The 19,123-nt window shown below is 35.0% G+C and overlaps 1 protein-coding gene across 1 annotated transcript; it reads left to right on the top strand.

The window, feature by feature from the left end:
- Positions 1-18: 18 nt before the first annotated feature.
- Positions 19-18,983, top strand: abcg5 (ATP-binding cassette, sub-family G (WHITE), member 5). The gene is made up of 13 exons (XM_026278670.1): positions 19-285; positions 1,119-1,240; positions 10,905-11,041; positions 12,113-12,211; positions 12,390-12,522; positions 13,122-13,261; positions 14,767-14,896; positions 15,013-15,226; positions 15,584-15,789; positions 16,315-16,453; positions 16,592-16,777; positions 17,697-17,809; positions 18,157-18,983. The coding sequence occupies exons 1-13, from the start codon at positions 125-127 to the stop codon at positions 18,339-18,341; spliced, it is 1,965 nt and encodes a 654-aa protein (XP_026134455.1). The 5' UTR covers positions 19-124; the 3' UTR covers positions 18,342-18,983.
- The last annotated feature ends 140 nt before the right edge of the window (positions 18,984-19,123 follow it).

Below are 19,123 nucleotides of genomic sequence, written 5' to 3' on the forward strand. Positions count from 1 at the left end.
TAAGAGTCAGGGTTTATGGTTCCAGCCTCATCGGTGCAATATGAGCCGTAGTGTTTAAACAGCTGAAGACGAGGATCTATCACACTCAGAATATTACAGTTTGTTTGACCATCGATGAGAGACAATGAGTCAGTCACATTCATATTCATTACAGGAAGTTTTCCAGAATAATGGGTTAAATGGAACTTTCAAGCAGGTGTCAGAGACGGGAACGTCCCAACCAAAGCCGGATTACGTCGGTTCGTCGTGCAGCCTGAGCGTCAAAAATGTGTCCTATACTGTGAGGTGAGAATACAACATTGACATGACATGAAAGCAGTGAAATGGATGATTGTCTTAATTCACAGTCTGTGACAGTTATGAAAAATTTAGCACATGGTTATTGGTAAACCATTAAGGTTTTAATTAACTGACACTCTCTTCAAACACATATATTTATTTATTTATTTTTATTTCCAGCACACTCTAAATGTGCTCATGGGCTTCTTGGGTTTATTCTGCTAACAGACAACTGCACCTGATACATGTATATGACCAGACAGCTGTTGTACTTCAGCACAAATGTCAATATTTTGTTTAGTTTTCTAATGCACATACTTTTAATATACAACTTGACATGCAGTTAAATTTAGTTTTAAAACAGCCTTTTTGGACCCCTCCAGTACAACTTGAAACTTTGAAAAGATCACAATTTAGAAAATTAAAATGTATTAATCTGAACAGAATGTATAAAAATGCTTTTATTGGCTGAATTGCTATATATATATATATATATATATATATATATATATATATATATATATATATATATATATATATATATATATAAAAAAAATCTAGCAAATCAAAGGCCAGATTTATCAAAGTTATCAGCATATTATAATCCTTAAATATGCAATTGACATGAAACAATCAGCGAATACATTTTCAAATTCCATAAGCAATCTGACATTTTCTCATCAGCTGACTTTATCTTTGGCAATAATTGTTGGGTTATAATTTTTTTTTTTATTAATCTTTGTTATTTCATTGAAGTTTCAAACAAACTACTGGCAAACTGAAAACCTCTTCTTGTGGCCATTTCATATACATTTCTTGTTTGCTTGTGTGTGTTACAGTGAACATGTAGGACCCTGGTGGGACCTTTCATCTTTCAGAAAAAAATGGACAAGACAAATATTGAATCAAGTGTCATTTCATGTGGACAGTGGGCAGATAATGGGAATTCTGGGGAATTCAGGTAAGTGACTCAAAAGGCAGAATAACTATTATTATATGAGTTATAACACATTTAATATCGGACCCCACAGCATGCCATAGTGATGCAGTCTAAATATTTAGCTACAGTATGAGTTCATTTGTGTATTTCACAATGATATATTGGAATAGTGAATGGGGAGATTTTTTTCTGTTTATTTTTGAGAGCTTGACCACCTACAAAAGAAGCAGTAAAAATAGGCTATTTAAAAAAGCATATTCTCACAGATCTTTCCATTGTTGTTCACTGTACATTCATTATTAAGACTGTAAAAAATTTCTTTAAATGTCAATGTTGTATATCAAAAGGGTAACCTAATGATCAATAAATCTTTCTCAAGGTTCAGGAGGGACCACTTCATTCTTTTCGGACAGAGAGTAAATTTTACTTGAGTAAAAGTAGAAAAGTATTGAAAAATTAAGCACATTAAATCTGATCTGATTTAGCAATAATTCCAGCCAGCACTAATCAATAAGAGTGCCGACATTTAATATTCATCTTCTAATACATTTTGTTATATTACCAAAACTTATTATACTATAATTAAAACATTAAACTTCAGGATACTAAAATAACAGTCTAAGTTACTGATAATTTAAGCATGCAAACAAGTGAACTAAAATTAAATGATTAATAAAATGAAATAATGAATAAAAATGATTATAAAGTATTTTCTCACAGATCTTTCCACTATTGTATTGTTATGACACTGAAATTAATAAGCAGTGAGCAATAAAATGAGCCATGGTTATTATAGTTAACTCAGACTAAAATTAAAACAATTTTAAAGAAGTAAAAAAATAAACAATTTTACTTTTACCACTGACATAGAATATATATATATATATATATATATAAACATTTTATTTTAACTATTTGCCAATGCAACATTTCTCATTTTAATTTAATTTAACTCAATTTACTAAAATAAATAAAACTAAAACTGAAATAAAAATGAATAAAAACTATATATACATAACAGAAACTACAAACAATGACAAAAACACTGTGAAATTAGCAAAACTTTAACTGATTCAACATATAAATTAAAAACTACATTGTCTCAGTGACTATAACACTGTAATGAATAAGGGAATTTATTATGTAAAGCGGATTACATTACGTAAGGCTGAAAATATCATTTCTTTAAATGTCAGTGTCATATTATATGATATCATATCAAAAGGTTAATAAGCTTGCTGATGTCTTTCTCAAGGTTCAGAAAAGACCACTCTGTTTTTGGATGACGTTCTCTTCAGTTTTATTGGAGTAAAAGTACAAAAGTACTTACTGTTGTTCACTACACATGCATTATTAAGACACTGAAATTAATAAGCAGTAAGCATCAGAATGAACAAGGCAATGTATTATATAAAGCAACTTACATTACGTAAGAAATGAAAATATAATTTCTTTAAATGTCAATGTCATACGATATATCTAAAGGTTAATAAGATTACTAACTACAGATGATGGGAGTTCTGGGGAAGTGTGATAAGAACTTGTGAGGCAGAAAAACTATGTGACTATGAGTTATAACACATTTAATATCGGACCCCACTGTCACGGTTTTCGCTGCCTGAAGGAACACGGAGCCGAGGATAAACGAAATAAGGCTTTTATCATATCCAACACAGGAGATATCCAACATGGAGCACAGAGGTAGGCACACGTTAGTAGCAAATGAAGTGAGGAGACCCGACAAAACAGAACTGAAAGGACAAGGCTTATGTACAGCGGATAATGGGGAAACACAGGTGGATGGAATCACTAAATTAACACACATGAGGAAGAGAATAGACACACCTGGGAACTAATCAAACCAAAACACGGAAAGACAGAAACTGGGTCACGGGCAAAAACACATTAAATGAGTCCAGGTGTGACAGTACTCCCCCTCCCGGTAGGTGCGTCCTCGCACCGTAGAAACAACCGAGGGAGGCGTGGGTGGGAACTTGGGAGGAGGTTCCGGTGGAGGACGGACTCCCAGGAGGGGGCCAGCAAACAGGGACCACGGAGGAAGGAGCCAGGGAGGAGACGACGGAGGGAGGAGCCAGGGAGGAGACAGGAGCAGGAGGAGCCAGATGGTCCACCAGAGACCAGCCAGGACGGAGATCCAAGGTGGAGTCGACGGCGGGAGGAGCCATGGTGAAGGAAGGGTCGACGACACCAGGGGGCCGACAGGCGGAGACTGCACCGGTGGGTGAGAAGCCCAAGATGGAGCAGCACAGCCGCAGAGCCAGGGTGACGACGAGGATCCGGAGGGCCTAGGTGGAGCTGAAGGCTCAGGCTACCAAGGTGGAGGCGGGGTCCTGGCAGACCGCTGTGGAGCCGGAGTGACCGGGGATGGAGGTGGAACCGGAGGGAAGGAGGAGCCTGACAGAGCCGGAGGGATGGAGTGACGAGGTGGAACCAGAGGAGTGGAGTCCCGAGGCGGCGGATGGTCAAAGACTGACCAAGGTGGAGCCGGAGGGACGAGGGAGCCCGGTGGAGCAGGTGGGATGACAGGCCACGGTGGAGACGAGGGAGCTAAGAGCCAAGGCGGAGCCGCTGGGTCGAAGGACCGAGGAGGAGTCCAGGGCTCGGAGGCTGGAGGCGGAGACAGGGCCTTAACGTGCCAAGGCGGAGCTGGAGACTGGCAGTCCAGCGGCGAACCATCGCACCCCGATGGCGCGGACTGAGGGTGAGCTGCGGGACTGACTGGCACCAGCAGGGATGGCGAGGAACTGGCTGGTCTAGGAGGAGGAGAGAGGAGAAGGATGGGAGGAAGGACAGGAGGATCAGGACTGGACGGAACCAGCGAAAGTGGAGCAGAGGGACCAGCAGGTCCTGGAGGAGGTGGGAGAGGGAGGCCGGGAGGGAACACAGGAGATACAGAAGATTCAGAGCTGGGCGGAACCAGCGGACACACAGAAGATTCAGGGCTGGGCGGAACCAGCGGAGAGACAGAAGATTCAGGGCTGGGCGGAACCAGCGGAGACACAGAAGATTCAGGGCTGGGCGGAACCAGCGGAGACACAGAAGATTCAGAGCTGGGCGGAACCAGCGGAGACACAGAAGATTCAGGGCTGGGCGGAACCAGCGGAGATACAGGAAACTCAGGGCTGGGCGGAACCAGCGGAGATACAGGACACTCAGGGCTGGGCGGAACCAGCGGAGAAACAGAAAACTCAGGGCTGGGCGGAACCAGCGGAGAAACAGAAAACTCAGGGCTGGGCGGAACCAGCGGAGAAACAGAAAACTCAGGGCTGGGCGGAACCAGCGGAAATGGAGCAGAGGAAATGACTGGAGGAGGTAGGAGTGGGAGACTGAGAGGGTATACAGGGGAATCAGGGCTGGACGGAACCAGCGGGGAAACAGGAAAATTAGGGTTTACCTCCATAGACCAGTCCATCAGATCCAGAACTTGCTCCATATGATCTTCAGAGACTGCATACAGCTCACCCTCAGTCGCAGGAGTGTGGGCAGGGCTTTCCTCCACGCCCTCGATCTCCACGAGGACTCCCACGATGCACGGTGTTGCCGGCTCACACACCTGGTCAGTCGCGCTCTCGAGATCCTGTTCCCTGTCAGTGGGTGGCTCGGGCTCTGCGGCTGCGGTGGGCTCTGGGTCCTTGCGGCGTGATGGTGGCTGGCTGGTCTCTGGGTCGGGAGTGGGGCTGGCGAGGTCCTCTATGGGGCAGACGGTGAGAGGTGAACCATTTCTCGCCAGAGTCCACTCCACGTATGCGGCGAAATCCTCCCGAGGACCATCTTCGGGCGACAACGCTCTGCACTTGGAGTTCAGGCTGGTGTTGTAGAAGGTGCAGAGCGCGTCGTCCGGGTAGCTGGTGGCATTAGCTAATAGCAGAAACCGTCTGGTGTGGTCCTCGAGAGAGCGTCCTTCCTGCTCCAGCATGAGGAGGAGGAATCCGGGGCTAGAGAGGGGATCCATCAAACACTACAAAACAAAAAGACTGAGAAAAAACGAAAGCAAAACGGAGGGAAAGACGCAGTTTTAAACTTTCTTTTTTATGGTCGGGTCTTCTGTCACGGTTTTCGCTGCCTGAAGGAACACGGAGCCGAGGATAAACGAAATAAGGCTTTTATCATATCCAACACAGGAGATATCCAACATGGAGCACAGAGGTAGGCACACGTTAGTAGCAAATGAAGTGAGGAGACCCAACAAAACAGAACTGAAAGGACAAGGCTTATGTACAGCGGATAATGGGGAAACACAGGTGGATGGAATCACTAAATTAACACACATGAGGAAGAGAATAGACACACCTGGGAACTAATCAAACCAAAACACGGAAAGACAGAAACTGGGTCACGGGCAAAAACACATTAAATGAGTCCAGGTGTGACACCCACAGCATGCCATAGTGATGCAGTCTAAATATTTAGCTACAGTATGAGTTCATTTGTGTATTTCACAATGATATATTGGAATAGTGAATGGGGAGATTTTTTTCTGTTTATTTTTGAGAGCTTGACCACCTACAAAAGAAGCAGTAAAAATAGGCTATTTAAAAAATCATATTCTCACAGATCTTTCCATTGTTGTTCACTGTACATTCATTATTAAGTCTGTAAAAAATGTATACGCAGCATAAGAATGAACAAAGCAATGTAATATGTAAAGCAATTTACATTATGTAATCCTGAAAATATAATTTCTTTAAATGTCAATGTTGTATATCAAAAGGGTAACCTAATGATCAATAAATCTTTCTCAAGGTTCAGGAGGGACCACTTCATTCTTTTCAGACAGAGAGTTAATTTTACTTGAGTAAAAGTAGAAAAGTATTGAAGAATTAAGCACATTAAATCTGATCTGATTTAGCAATAATTCCAGCCAGCACTAATCAATAAGAGTGCCGACATTTAATATTCATCTTCTAATACATTTTGTTATATTACCAAAACTTATTATACTATAATTAAAACATTAAACTTCAGGCTACTAAAATAACAGTCTAAGTTACTGATAATTTAAGCATGCAAACAAGTGAACTAAAATTAAATGATTAATAAAATGAAATAATGAATAAAAATGATTATAATGTATTTTCTCACAGATCTTTCCACTATTGTATTATGACACTGAAATGAATAAGGAGTGAGCAATAAAATGAGCCATGGTTATTATAGTTAACTCAGTCTAAAATTAAAACAATTTTAAAGAAGTAAAAAAAAAAAATATTTTTACTTTTACCACTGACATAGAATATATATATATATATATATATATATATATATATATATATATATATATATATATATATATATATATATATATATATATATATATACATATATATATATATATATATATATATATACATATATATATATATGAACATTTTATTTTAACTATTTGCCAATGCAACTTTTCTCCTTTTAATTTAATTTAACTCGATTTACTAAAATAACTAAAACTAAAACTGAAATAAAAATAAACAAAAACTATATAGACATAACAGAAACTACAAACAATGACAAAAACACAGTGAAACTAGTAAAACTTTAACTATGGTAAAATTAAAATATAAAGATGAAAACTGATTCAACATATAAATAAAAACTACATTATTGTCTCAGTGACTATAAAACTGTAGTGAATAAGGGAATTTATTATGTAAAGCGGATTACATGTAATTTCTTTAAATGTCAGTGTCATATTATATGATATCATATCAAAAGGTTAATAAGCTTGATGATGTCTTTCTCAAGGTTCAGAAAAGACCACTCTGTTTTTGGATGACGTTCTCTTCAGTTTTATTGGAGTAAAAGTACAAAAGTACTTACTGTTGTTCACTACACATGCATTATTAAGACACTGAAATTAATAAGCAGTAAGCATCAGAATGAACAAGGCAATGTATTATATAAAGCAACTTACATTACGTAAGAAATGAAAATATAATTTCTTTAAATGTCAATGTCATACGATATATCTAAAGGTTAATAAGATTACTAACTACAGATGATGGGAGTTCTGGGGAAGTGTGATAAGAACTTGTGAGGCAGAAAAACTATGTGACTATGAGTTATAACACATTTAATATCGGACCCCACAGCATGCCATAGTGATGCAGTCTAAATATTTAGCTACAGTATGAGTTCATTTGTGTATTTCACAATGATATATTGGAATAGTGAATGGGGAGATTTTTTTCTGTTTATTTTTGAGAGCTTGACCACCTACAAAAGAAGCAGTAAAAATAGGCTATTTAAAAAATCATATTCTCACAGATCTTTCCATTGTTGTTCACTGTACATTCATTATTAAGACTGTAAAAAATTTCTTTAAATGTCAATGTTGTATATCAAAAGGGTAACCTAATGATCAATAAATCTTTCTCAAGGTTCAGGAGGGACCACTTCATTCTTTTCGGACAGAGAGTAAATTTTACTTGAGTAAAAGTAGAAAAGTATTGAAGAATTAAGCACATTAAATCTGATCTGATTTAGCAATAATTCCAGCCAGCACTAATCAATAAGAGTGCCGACATTTAATATTCATCTTCTAATACATTTTGTTATATTACCAAAACTTATTATACTATAATTAAAACATTAAACTTCAGGATACTAAAATAACAGTCTAAGTTACTGATAATTTAAGTGTGCAAACAAGTGAAATAAAATTAAATGATTAATAAAATGAAATAATGAATAAAAATGATTATAAAGTATTTTCTCACAGATCTTTCCACTATTGTATTGTTATGACACTGAAATTAATAAGCAGTGAGCAATAAAATGAGCCATGGTTATTATAGTTAACTCAGACTAAAATTAAAACAATTTTAAAGAAGTAAAAAAATAAAAAATGTTACTTTTACCACTGACATAGAATATATATATATATATATATATATATATATATATATATATGTATATATATATATATATATATATATATATATATATATATATATAAACATTTTATTTTAACTATTTGCCAATGCAACATTTCTCATTTTAATTTAATTTAACTCAATTTACTAAAATAACTAAAACTAAAACTGAAATAAAAATGAATAAAAACTATATATACATAACAGAAACTACAAACAATGACAAAAACACTGTGAAATTAGCAAAACTTTAACTGATTCAACATATAAATTAAAAACTACATTGTCTCAGTGACTATAACACTGTAATGAATAAGGGAATTTATTATGTAAAGCGGATTACATTACGTAAGGCTGAAAATATAATTTCTTTAAATGTCAGTGTCATATTATATGATATCATATCAAAAGGTTAATAAGCTTGCTGATGTCTTTCTCAAGGTTCAGAAAAGACCACTCTGTTTTTGGATGACGTTCTCTTCAGTTTTATTGGAGTAAAAGTACAAAAGTACTTACTGTTGTTCACTACACATGCATTATTAAGACACTGAAATTAATAAGCAGTAAGCATCAGAATGAACAAGGCAATGTATTATATAAAGCAGCTTACATTACATAAGAAATGAAAATATAATTTCTTTAAATGTCAATGTCATACGATATATCTAAAGGTTAATAAGATTACTAACTACAGATGATGGGAGTTCTGGGGAAGTGTGATAAGAACTTGTGAGGCAGAAAAACTATGTGACTATGAGTTATAACACATTTAATATCGGACCCCACAGCATGCCATAGTGATGCAGTCTAAATATTTAGCTACAGTATGAGTTAATTTGTGTATTTCACAATGATATATTGGAATAGTGAATGGGGAGATTTTTTTCTGTTTATTTTTGAGAGCTTGACCACCTACAAAAGAAGCAGTAAAAATAGGCTATTTAAAAAATCATATTCTCACAGATCTTTCCATTGTTGTTCACTGTACATTCATTATTAAGTCTGTAAAAAATGTATACGCAGCATAAGAATGAACAAAGCAATGTAATATGTAAAGCAACTTACATTATGTAATCCTGAAAATATAATTTCTTTAAATGTCAATGTTGTATATCAAAAGGGTAACCTAATGATCAACAAATCTTTGTCAAGGTTCAGGAGGGACCACTTCATTCTTTTCAGACAGAGAGTTAATTTTACTTGAGTAAAAGTAGAAAAGTATTGAAGAATTAAGCACATTAAATCTGATCTGATTTAGCAATAATTCCAGCCAGCACTAATCAATAAGAGTGCCGACATTTAATATTCATCTTCTAATACATTTTGTTATATTACCAAAACTTATTATACTATAATTAAAACATTAAACTTCAGGATACTAAAATAACAGTCTAAGTTACTGATAATTTAAGCATGCAAACAAGTGAACTAATATTAAATGATTAATAAAATGAAATAATGAATAAAAATGATTATAATGTATTTTCTCACAGATCTTTCCACTATTGTATTATGACACTGAAATGAATAAGGAGTGAGCAATAAAATGAGCCATGGTTATTATAGTTAACTCAGTCTAAAATTAAAACAATTTTAAAGAAGTAAAAAAAAAATAATATTTTTACTTTTACCACTGACATAGAATATATATATATATATATATATATATATATATATATATATATATATATATATATATATATATATATATATATATATATATATATGAACATTTTATTTTAACTATTTGCCAATGCAACTTTTCTCCTTTTAATTTAATTTAACTCGATTTACTAAAATAACTAAAACTAAAACTGAAATGAAAATAAACAAAAACTATATAGACATAACAGAAACTACAAACAATGACAAAAACGCAGTGAAACTAGTAAAACTTTAACTATGGTAAAATTAAAATATAAAGATGAAAACTGATTCAACATATAAATAAAAACTACATTATTGTCTCAGTGACTATAAAACTGTAATGAATAAGGGAATTTATTATGTAAAGCGGATTACATGTTATTTCTTTAAATGTCAGTGTCATATTATATGATATCATATCAAAAGGTTAATAAGCTTGCTGATGTCTTTCTCAAGGTTCAGAAAAGACCACTCTGTTTTTGGATGACGTTCTCTTCAGTTTTATTGGAGTAAAAGTACAAAAGTACTTACTGTTGTTCACTACACATGCATTATTAAGACACTGAAATGTACTATATAAAGCTACTTATATTACGTAAGAAATGAAAATATAATTTCTTTAAATGTCAATGTCATACAATATATCTAAAGGTTAATAAGATTACTAACTACAGATAATGGGAGTTCTGGGGAAGTGTGATAAGAACTTGTGAGGCAGAAAAACTATGTGTCTATGAGTTATAACACATTTAATATCGGACCCCACAGCATGCCATAGTGATGCAGTCTAAATATTTAGCTACAGTATGATTTCATTTTTGTATTTCACAACAATATTGTAATAGTGCATGGCGAAATTGTAAGGAATGTTTTTTTTTCTATTTACTTAGAGTTTGAGAGCATGACTACTAACAAAACAAGCAGATTTTTTTTTTCATAAATCATGTTCTCACAGATGACTATTATTCTTTGTCACATGCATTATTAAGGAACTGAATAAGCAGTATTCAAATGAACAAGCAATGTACTATATAAACCAACTTATATTGCAGTTAAAAAAATAAAGTTGAAAATATAATTTCTTTAAATGTAAGTGGCATATGATAATATATCAAAAGTTTAATAAGCTTACTGATGTCTTTCTCGAGGTTCTGGCAAAACCACTCTGTTAGATGCTATAGCAGGACGAATCGGGAATTCTGGAAAACTCCTTGGAGAGGTTTTTGTGAATGGAAGAAAGCTGAAAACAGAGCAGTTTCAAGACTGTTTCTCTTATGTGCTCCAGGTGAGTTGTTTTTTTGTTTATTTGTTTTTTCACTATGAACATAACAAGAATATAAATATCAAAATATAAAATTATGTGACAACTTAAGATTAGTGCAGCTTTTTAATTTGTACTGATCTACAAATAAGCAAACATTTTATTATATTACAAAAACCTATTATACCTACTAGCAAAAGTTTGGTCACAAAAAGTATTAAAATACAATGTTTTCAAACTTAAACTCTGTCCCCTTTAGAAATTAATTTCCTAGAATCAGTCATCCATCCCAGCCTTGATTTTAAGTGATTTTAACAGAAAATATCACAATGGACAAAATTATACAGTAGAATGTATAATACATTTACATCCACAGTGCACTGTAAATGTGCATGTCAATCTAAATCTCACAGGCAACATGTGACTGTAAAAATTGTAGAAAGTATATATTGATGAAAAGCAATGGTTTAGTTCACTAAAGGTCAAGTCTGCCACAACCAAACTTAAACAAATACAGTAAAGTTTGCAAAAGAAAAGTTCATTTGTAGAGTTAACTCTGAAATTAGCCGTTACACATGAGCTCATTACATTATTCTTCTGAGCTATTCATGTGCATCTTCTGGAAAATTAAATAAGTATGGAGAGACGGCCATTATTGCATTTTTACAGATTTAATTTAGATGCAAAGAAGCTATATATCTAGTCCAGTAATTAAAAATGGTCTTTAACTCTGTGAACTTTTTTTTTTTTTTTTTTTTTGCACAATAGTAGGGTTATTGTATCATTGCTTCTAGTCCAATTTCAGCAGCGTGAACTTCACAACAATTACAGATACAAACAGACACGCCGCACAAACCCCACAACCTTCTGACTCATCTTAAAAGGCATAGATAAACATAATACCTAAACTGAAGATACAGATAAGAATTTAAACTTAGGAGCAAAGTTTACAAATTGTGAAGTGTTGTAAGTGTCGATAATGTGCACCATCATGCATTTACGGCTAAATTAAAGCACATGTCCTCTATCCATTGATACATGCACACTTCACATAACAACAGTTTGAATGCTTATATCGATTTTTTATTCTCTCAGAGTGACAGTCTCTTGAGCTATCTGACTGTGGAGGAGACTCTGACATACACTGCTCAGCTTGCTTTGAGAAAACACTCTTCTAAGGCCATACGCAAGAAGGTGAGCTCGTTCCCTTCACAGATAGTTGTCACATCACCACAGATATGGAAATATGGACAACAAAAATCGATTAATCGACAGATATCTCAAATACCTACAGATACCTTAACTTTCCTGAAGTTATGATGGAGACATGATTCATATTTTAATAAGCTGATCCCTGTTTGATCCATGTTAGGTAGCTGCAGTCATGGTAGAGCTGAGTTTGGGACACGTGGCTCACAGCGTGATTGGAGGCCGCATTTTCCCTGGCATTTCTGGTGGAGAGAGAAGGAGGGTCTCCATTGCCAGCCAGCTGCTTCAGGACCCAAGTGAGCTGCCCTCTGACCTGCCCGAGACTCGTTAATAATAACCCATAACAGTATAATAGTTTGTTTATGTTTATGGTACAAACACAGTGTAGTGTGTGTTCATGTCCTTGCTTGAACGTAATAGAGACTCAATTTTATTTAAATCCAGTGACCAGCACAGCGACCCAAAGCCCTTCAAAGGATTATTTAGGAATGAACAAATGAGTGAAAGGGACTGAAGTAGAATATTAAAAGTGGCTGACATGGTTATCACATTATTAATATTAAGCCGAGGTCTATGAGGGTCCCTTTGGATCCTTTATCTGGGTCTCGTGGGACCGTGGACTATGGATTAGTCGAGCCCACTCCAAACTGAACACAAACCAGCAATTATAAGTGGCTTTCATCTGCCTTCTCCAATCAACCAGTAAATGAATTCATCAGCCAATTAATTTGGCTCTAACTTTAGACAAAGGAGAATTCAATTAATCGCTTTAATTACTTGAATTAAGAAGACACTCAAAGTTTTCTCTCATAGGACACAAAGTGGGCTTTGTTAAAAGTTTCTCATTTGGTTTCTTTCTTCTACTGTTTTTCCTGTTTCCGGTATGTCCTGGCAGAGGTGATTCTCCTGGATGAGCCGACCACAGGACTGGACAGCATGACGGCTAATCAGATCGTGGTGCTGCTGGCTGAACTGGCCAGAAGAGATCGAATCGTCATAGTGACCATCCACCAGCCCCGTTCAGAACTTTTCAGGGTGAGCAGACACAGTGGAAGCCTGTAAAACTCATTCTGCTGAAGCACTTAACTGTAAAGATGGCCATTGCAGTAGCTGATGCTCAGGGCTGGTAACCTGAAGGCCTATTATGCTAGAATTATCTTAAATCACTGGGGTATATTTTTTAACAATAGATAAAAAAACATTGTAGGGGTAAAAATTATCAATTTAACTTTTATGCCAAAAATCATTAGGATATTGAGGAAAGATCATGTTCCATTAAAATATTTTGTACATTTCCTACTGTAAATATATAAAAACATAATTTTTGATTAGTAATATGCATTGCTAAGAACTTCATTTGGACAACTTTAAAGGCGATTTTCTCAATATTTTGATTTTTTTGCACCCTCAGAATCCAGATTTTCAAATAGTTTTATCTCGGCCACATATTGTCCTATCCTAAAAAAGTCAGCTTTCAGATGATGTATAAATCTCAATATCGAAACAAATTGATGCCTAAGACTGGTTTTGTGGTCCAGGGTTACATATTTTACTTATTCTTGAGTCTCTTCTGGAGAAATGGACCAAAAATGTTGATGATGATAAAAATGTTGGTTCATATAAAATTACATGTGTGTATGTATATATATATATATATATATATATATATATATATATATATATATATATATATATATATAAAATAATAATAATGAAAAAAAATTACTTGTCAAAATTGATGAAAAAAAAGGACAAAAACACAAAAGCAACAATAACAACATAACAGCAAAAAATTAAGAAAAATAATAATAATTCAATACGAACTGAATAATGTGGGTTCACATCTTTTTCACATGCTTTTTAAAATAAATAGTCTAGAAAAATAACAATAAATAAAAATAAATAAAAAATTAAAGCAAAAAAATAAATTAAGAAAATCAGCAACAATAGTAATTAGTAATTTAATACAATTATTTAAGAGGCTTTAAAAATACTTTACTCAAAAGCTATATATATATATATATATATATATATATATATATATATATATATGATGAGGATTTTAAACAAGAAGCTAAATAATTAATAATAATAATAATAATAATAATAAAGCATGCATGTCTATCTGGTTTTTGCCTGTATTTAAAAAATAAATAAAGAAAACTATAAAACGGTAACAAGAACAATTATTTTTATTCACTACTTCAAACAGATCAATAAATACTACACATACAACAAACATATTGCTTATGGTCAGTTAATGTTAGTTAACACAATAACTAGCATTAACTATTGGGTCCTTTTTGTAATGTATTACCCTAACAATAATTCAATAATACAATGATGTAAAAGACTTTAAAAAATATTTTAGTCAAAAACTAACTTGTAAAACACTTTCACTATTGTGCATATGAAAACAGTGATATCAAATTAGCATATTTTACATTAGGTGCAGTGAATTGTGCATGAAATATAACATGAGTTGTGATAGCCCACTTGATACAAAGTCAGATGACTGAAAGCTATATAAATATCTGCAGATCTTTAACAGAATAGCAATCATGAGCCGAGGGGAACTGGTGTTCTGTGGGGAGCCTGAAGAGATGGTGGATTTCTTCAGCAGTTCTGGATATGAGTGTCCTGATTACTGCAACCCCTTTGATTTTTATGGTACGACTTTTGAAGTTGCCTCAACACCCATCTTAATGCTTGTATATAAATATATATATATATATATATATATATATATATATATATATCATAAATTGTCCTTTTTTATTTGATAGTTGATCTGACCTCTGTGGACACACGCTGCAGCGAGAGAGAAGCCGCCACCTACAGCCGCATGCATGACATCACGTCAGCCTACCAGAACTCAGAGATCTATAAAAACATGCTTGGAAGGATCGAGCAAAGCTGCCAGAGAGCAGACAAACCCATCATCCCATTCAAAAGCAAGGAGTCTCCCAACTGCATGTCCAAACTGAATGTCCTCCTCAGGTAAAACTGTAGCTATGACCCTGACTGTCACAATCACCAGCTCTCCACTCCATTGCCACTCCATCCTGGACTCCATTTCCCACAATTCTTTGCCTGTTCTCATCTGCTGTTTGTCCCTCTGCCTTGTTTGTTGTCATGACACTGACTTTGAATCCTTAAACCTTATTTCCAGAAGTTTTAATGAAATGACACTGTAAAGAGTGAAAATATGCCTTAAAAGAGCTTTTTCTACCGGACCTGACCTTTAAAATGTGTTTGGTCTGTGGTTCATTTAGTCATTTAAATAAAATGTATTTATTTAGAGGTTACCGCATGAAGCACCTTTGATGCATTTCCTTTTCTCTTACACACACACAGACGGACAGTGCGAAATATGTCTCGTGACAGGATGGGCATTCTCATGCGCCTCTCTCAGAATCTCATTTATGGCCTCTTCATTGCATTTTTTGTCATGAAACTGGATAAGGATGTGACTAAAGGTGCCGTGCAGGACCGAATTGGGATCATCTACCAATGTATGGGTGCTTCACCTTATACTGGGATGCTGAATGCAGTGGCTTTATGTGAGTATCTCATCCACAGTTAACATAACTCAAAAATATCTCTGGAGCCAGAGGACATATTCATTGTTGAGTACTTTCCTTCTTTTAAATGAAATATGACTAATTGCAGGCATGTGCTTTTGGACACAGGTATTGGAACAGACAAAGGAGAAAAAATACTACTAAAAAATGCAAACATATTTGTAAAATAATACAATGAAATGAAATGATAAATTATATGAATAAAAAGCTAATTCAGAATATTAGTAAATTCTATAATAATATATTTGCGATATAAGTCAGATACGTATTTAAGTCAGTTGTTTAGAGGAATAATTCCAGTCAGTTATATATCAGTTCCTGGCTGATAAGAGATCACATCTCACAAATGGCTCCAGCATGCCCATGATTATTGCTTAACCTTGAACTTAGAGGACTTGTGATAACACATAATTGTTAACACAAGACATGTCTGCTACTGTATTTTCACTTTCATGCAGTTTCAATTATATATATTATACAGTATATATACATTTTTTTAAACAGTTCCTGCTTTAAGAGCCATCGCTGACCAGGAGAGTAAGGATGGCTTGTACCAAAAGTGGCAGATGTTTCTGGCTTACATCATCCATATCCTGCCCTTCAGTATTATCAGTGTGTTCATCTTCACCTCTTTCTTGTACTGGTGAGTGTGGGTGTGTTCGTGTGAGCTACTTGAGGTCATCAGAGCTCGGGTCAGGGTAACTACAGTTCAGATCTAAAGGGGAATGTCCTCAAAATCTTGTCCTCATGCTGTTTCTCTGTGTGTGGTTTGGTGTTTCAGGACTGTTGGCATGAACCCAGATCCTATGCGCTTCGTGTGTTTTTCTGCCGTGGTCATGGTTCCTCACATCATAGGTGAACTTTTAACACTGGTCTTGTTGGGGGTTGTTCAGGACCCCAATATGGTCAACAGCGGGGTCGCTCTTCTCAATATAGCTGGAATCATGGTGGGATCTGGATTTCTAAGGTGAAGAAATGACTTTGATTTATTCAACATTGCCATAGTGTGCACTGAAGGCATTATGTTCTGCATTATAGATTGGATAATATTTCCATCAGTTACATACAGTAACATAGTATTTCTATTTTTAAATCAATGCACAATGTCAGTATATTAAAGGGATGGTTCACCCTAAAATGAAAAATAGCTGAAAATGTACTCACTCTCAGGTCACCCAAGATGTAGATGAGTTTGTCTCATCATCAGAATAGATTTGGAGAAGTGTAACATTACATCACTTACTCACCATTTGATCCCCTGCAGTAAATGGGTGCCGTCATAATGTTCAAACAGCTGACAAAAACTTCACAATAATCTACAATTTTGCTTTAATCCATCGGTTAATGTCTTGGGAAGCAAAAAGCTGCGGGTTTACAATAAACAAAACCATAAAGAAGTTTTTAACGTAAAACTGTTGCTTCTGGCCAAAATAATTCTCCAGTTGAAGTCTCATATGAATCAGGAGAGAAATATGCACATATCAAGTCAAGCACAAACAGTCCAAAACAGTTCTAACAAATATGTTTTGACAACGGATGATGGATTTTTTCTTTTCACAAATGTCTTAGAATTTGAACTTTTGTGGTGTTTTGGCCAGAAGTGACGGTTTGAAGTTAAAAATGTCTTGATGGATTTGTTTATTACAAACATGACGCTTTTCACTTCACAAGACCTTAATTGATGGACTGGAGTCGTGTGGATTTTGATTTGTATGTTTTTATCAACTCTTATTCTGAAGGCACCCATTCAATGCAGAGGATCCATTTGTGAGCAAGTCATGTACTGCTAAAAGTCACCAAATACTTTCTGATGAAGAAACAAATTTAGATTTTTTTATTAGTTTTTTTTTTTTTTACGATAAACTTCATATGTTTTCTCCTTTTAGGAGTTTTAAACAAATGCCTGTGGTGTTCCAGTGGTTGAGTTATCTAACCTTCCAGAAGTACGGCTGTGAGCTCCTGATCGTCACGGAGTTCTATGGCTTGAACTTCACCTGCAGTAAGAACAATCATCTTCTTCCTCAATCTATTGCATACTTCTAATGGAACCCATGACATGACTCGACAAGCACAGTTTCTGTATTAATGTCTTTCTTGTTAAATTAAGAACTTGACGAGAGACATATTGATGTTGCCAGTAGTTTCTAGTTTACATCTTTACCCACAGCATGTCTGATATCATCAATATTATTGGACTGTTTTACCAAATGAAATGTGCACATTTCAAAGGCATTTATCGGCTATTAGTCAAAACTAATAGACAAGGAATTTACTTTTGATTTTATGTTATATAATGCATAAGCTGTCCTCACAGATGTCCTCTGACTAACCATTCCTCTCACTCAGCACCTATAGCGGGCTTGCCAGGATCCTGTCTGGTGGACAGTGGGGATATGATCATAGATCAGGGTTATCCTGGAGCCCTCTCGCGTTACACACAAGACTTCCTCCTGCTCTACGCCTTTCTGCCTGCACTTGTGATACTAGGCATCATCAGCTTCAAGATACGTGACCACCTCATCAGACGCTAAGCTTCTGAGTGTGTGCATGTGTTGGTGTGCCTGAGAATGTTATGTTAGGTTCTTTATTTTGTATATAGAATATCTCTAAATCATAGTAGACGATATCCAGAAAACCTCAACATGAAAGCTGAATCCATCAACCTTTTCCATAGTTGTTGATCAAATTTCTCCAAAATGCAATGTACCATTACTGTTTGTGGTATACATCATAATTTCTAATGTGACTGTAAATACTATATTATATGCAATAAATGTTTAATAAAACATGTACCTGTTGTTTTTAGAATGAAATGCCATTTACAGCATTTAAAGAAAAAGGCCACTTCATACCAATGATTGTTCTGCGTATTTTCATCCACATGTGAATGTTTCATATGAATGCTTGTATTAATGTTTAGATCATATTTTCATTTAACAAATGTGCATGTTCTGTCACTGCAGCATGACAGACTACATTTTCATGTGAGGAAAGCTAAAGTTATTATTTTTGGTTATTTGTATAACAAGATAATTATGAAGATATACCCTGGTTTTACTAAAAATAAACCCATAACCATAGTTTGAGACTGTGGTTATACAAATGGTAATTAATCTGTCAAAAAAAAAAAAAAACATTACTATACTTTTACTATTTTTCAAAAGGGCTCTTTACCGAATACTATTGAAACATTTTCAATCCAAATCTATGTAGATAAAAATAAATACTGTTTCAAAATATCTATATTTGTCCTTGTAAACTTCGCGTGGAAAGAGAGAACACTTCGGGGAAAAAATGGGAATAGAAAAGAAAG

Source organism: Carassius auratus, chromosome 13 (assembly GCF_003368295.1).
Source record: "Carassius auratus strain Wakin chromosome 13, ASM336829v1, whole genome shotgun sequence".
Classification (NCBI taxonomy): Eukaryota; Metazoa; Chordata; class Actinopteri; order Cypriniformes; family Cyprinidae; genus Carassius; species Carassius auratus.

Excerpts from the sequence above, each read along its gene's own strand:
- abcg5 (XM_026278670.1), top strand. The coding sequence starts at position 125 with ATGAGTCAGTCACATTCATATTCATTACAGGAAGTTTTCCAGAATAAT. Across the intron at positions 13,262-14,766 it reads CCCGTTCAGAACTTTTCAGG|ATCTTTAACAGAATAGCAAT; the intron begins GTGAGCAGACAC and ends AAATATCTGCAG. Across the intron at positions 15,227-15,583 it reads AAACTGAATGTCCTCCTCAG|ACGGACAGTGCGAAATATGT; the intron begins GTAAAACTGTAG and ends ACACACACACAG.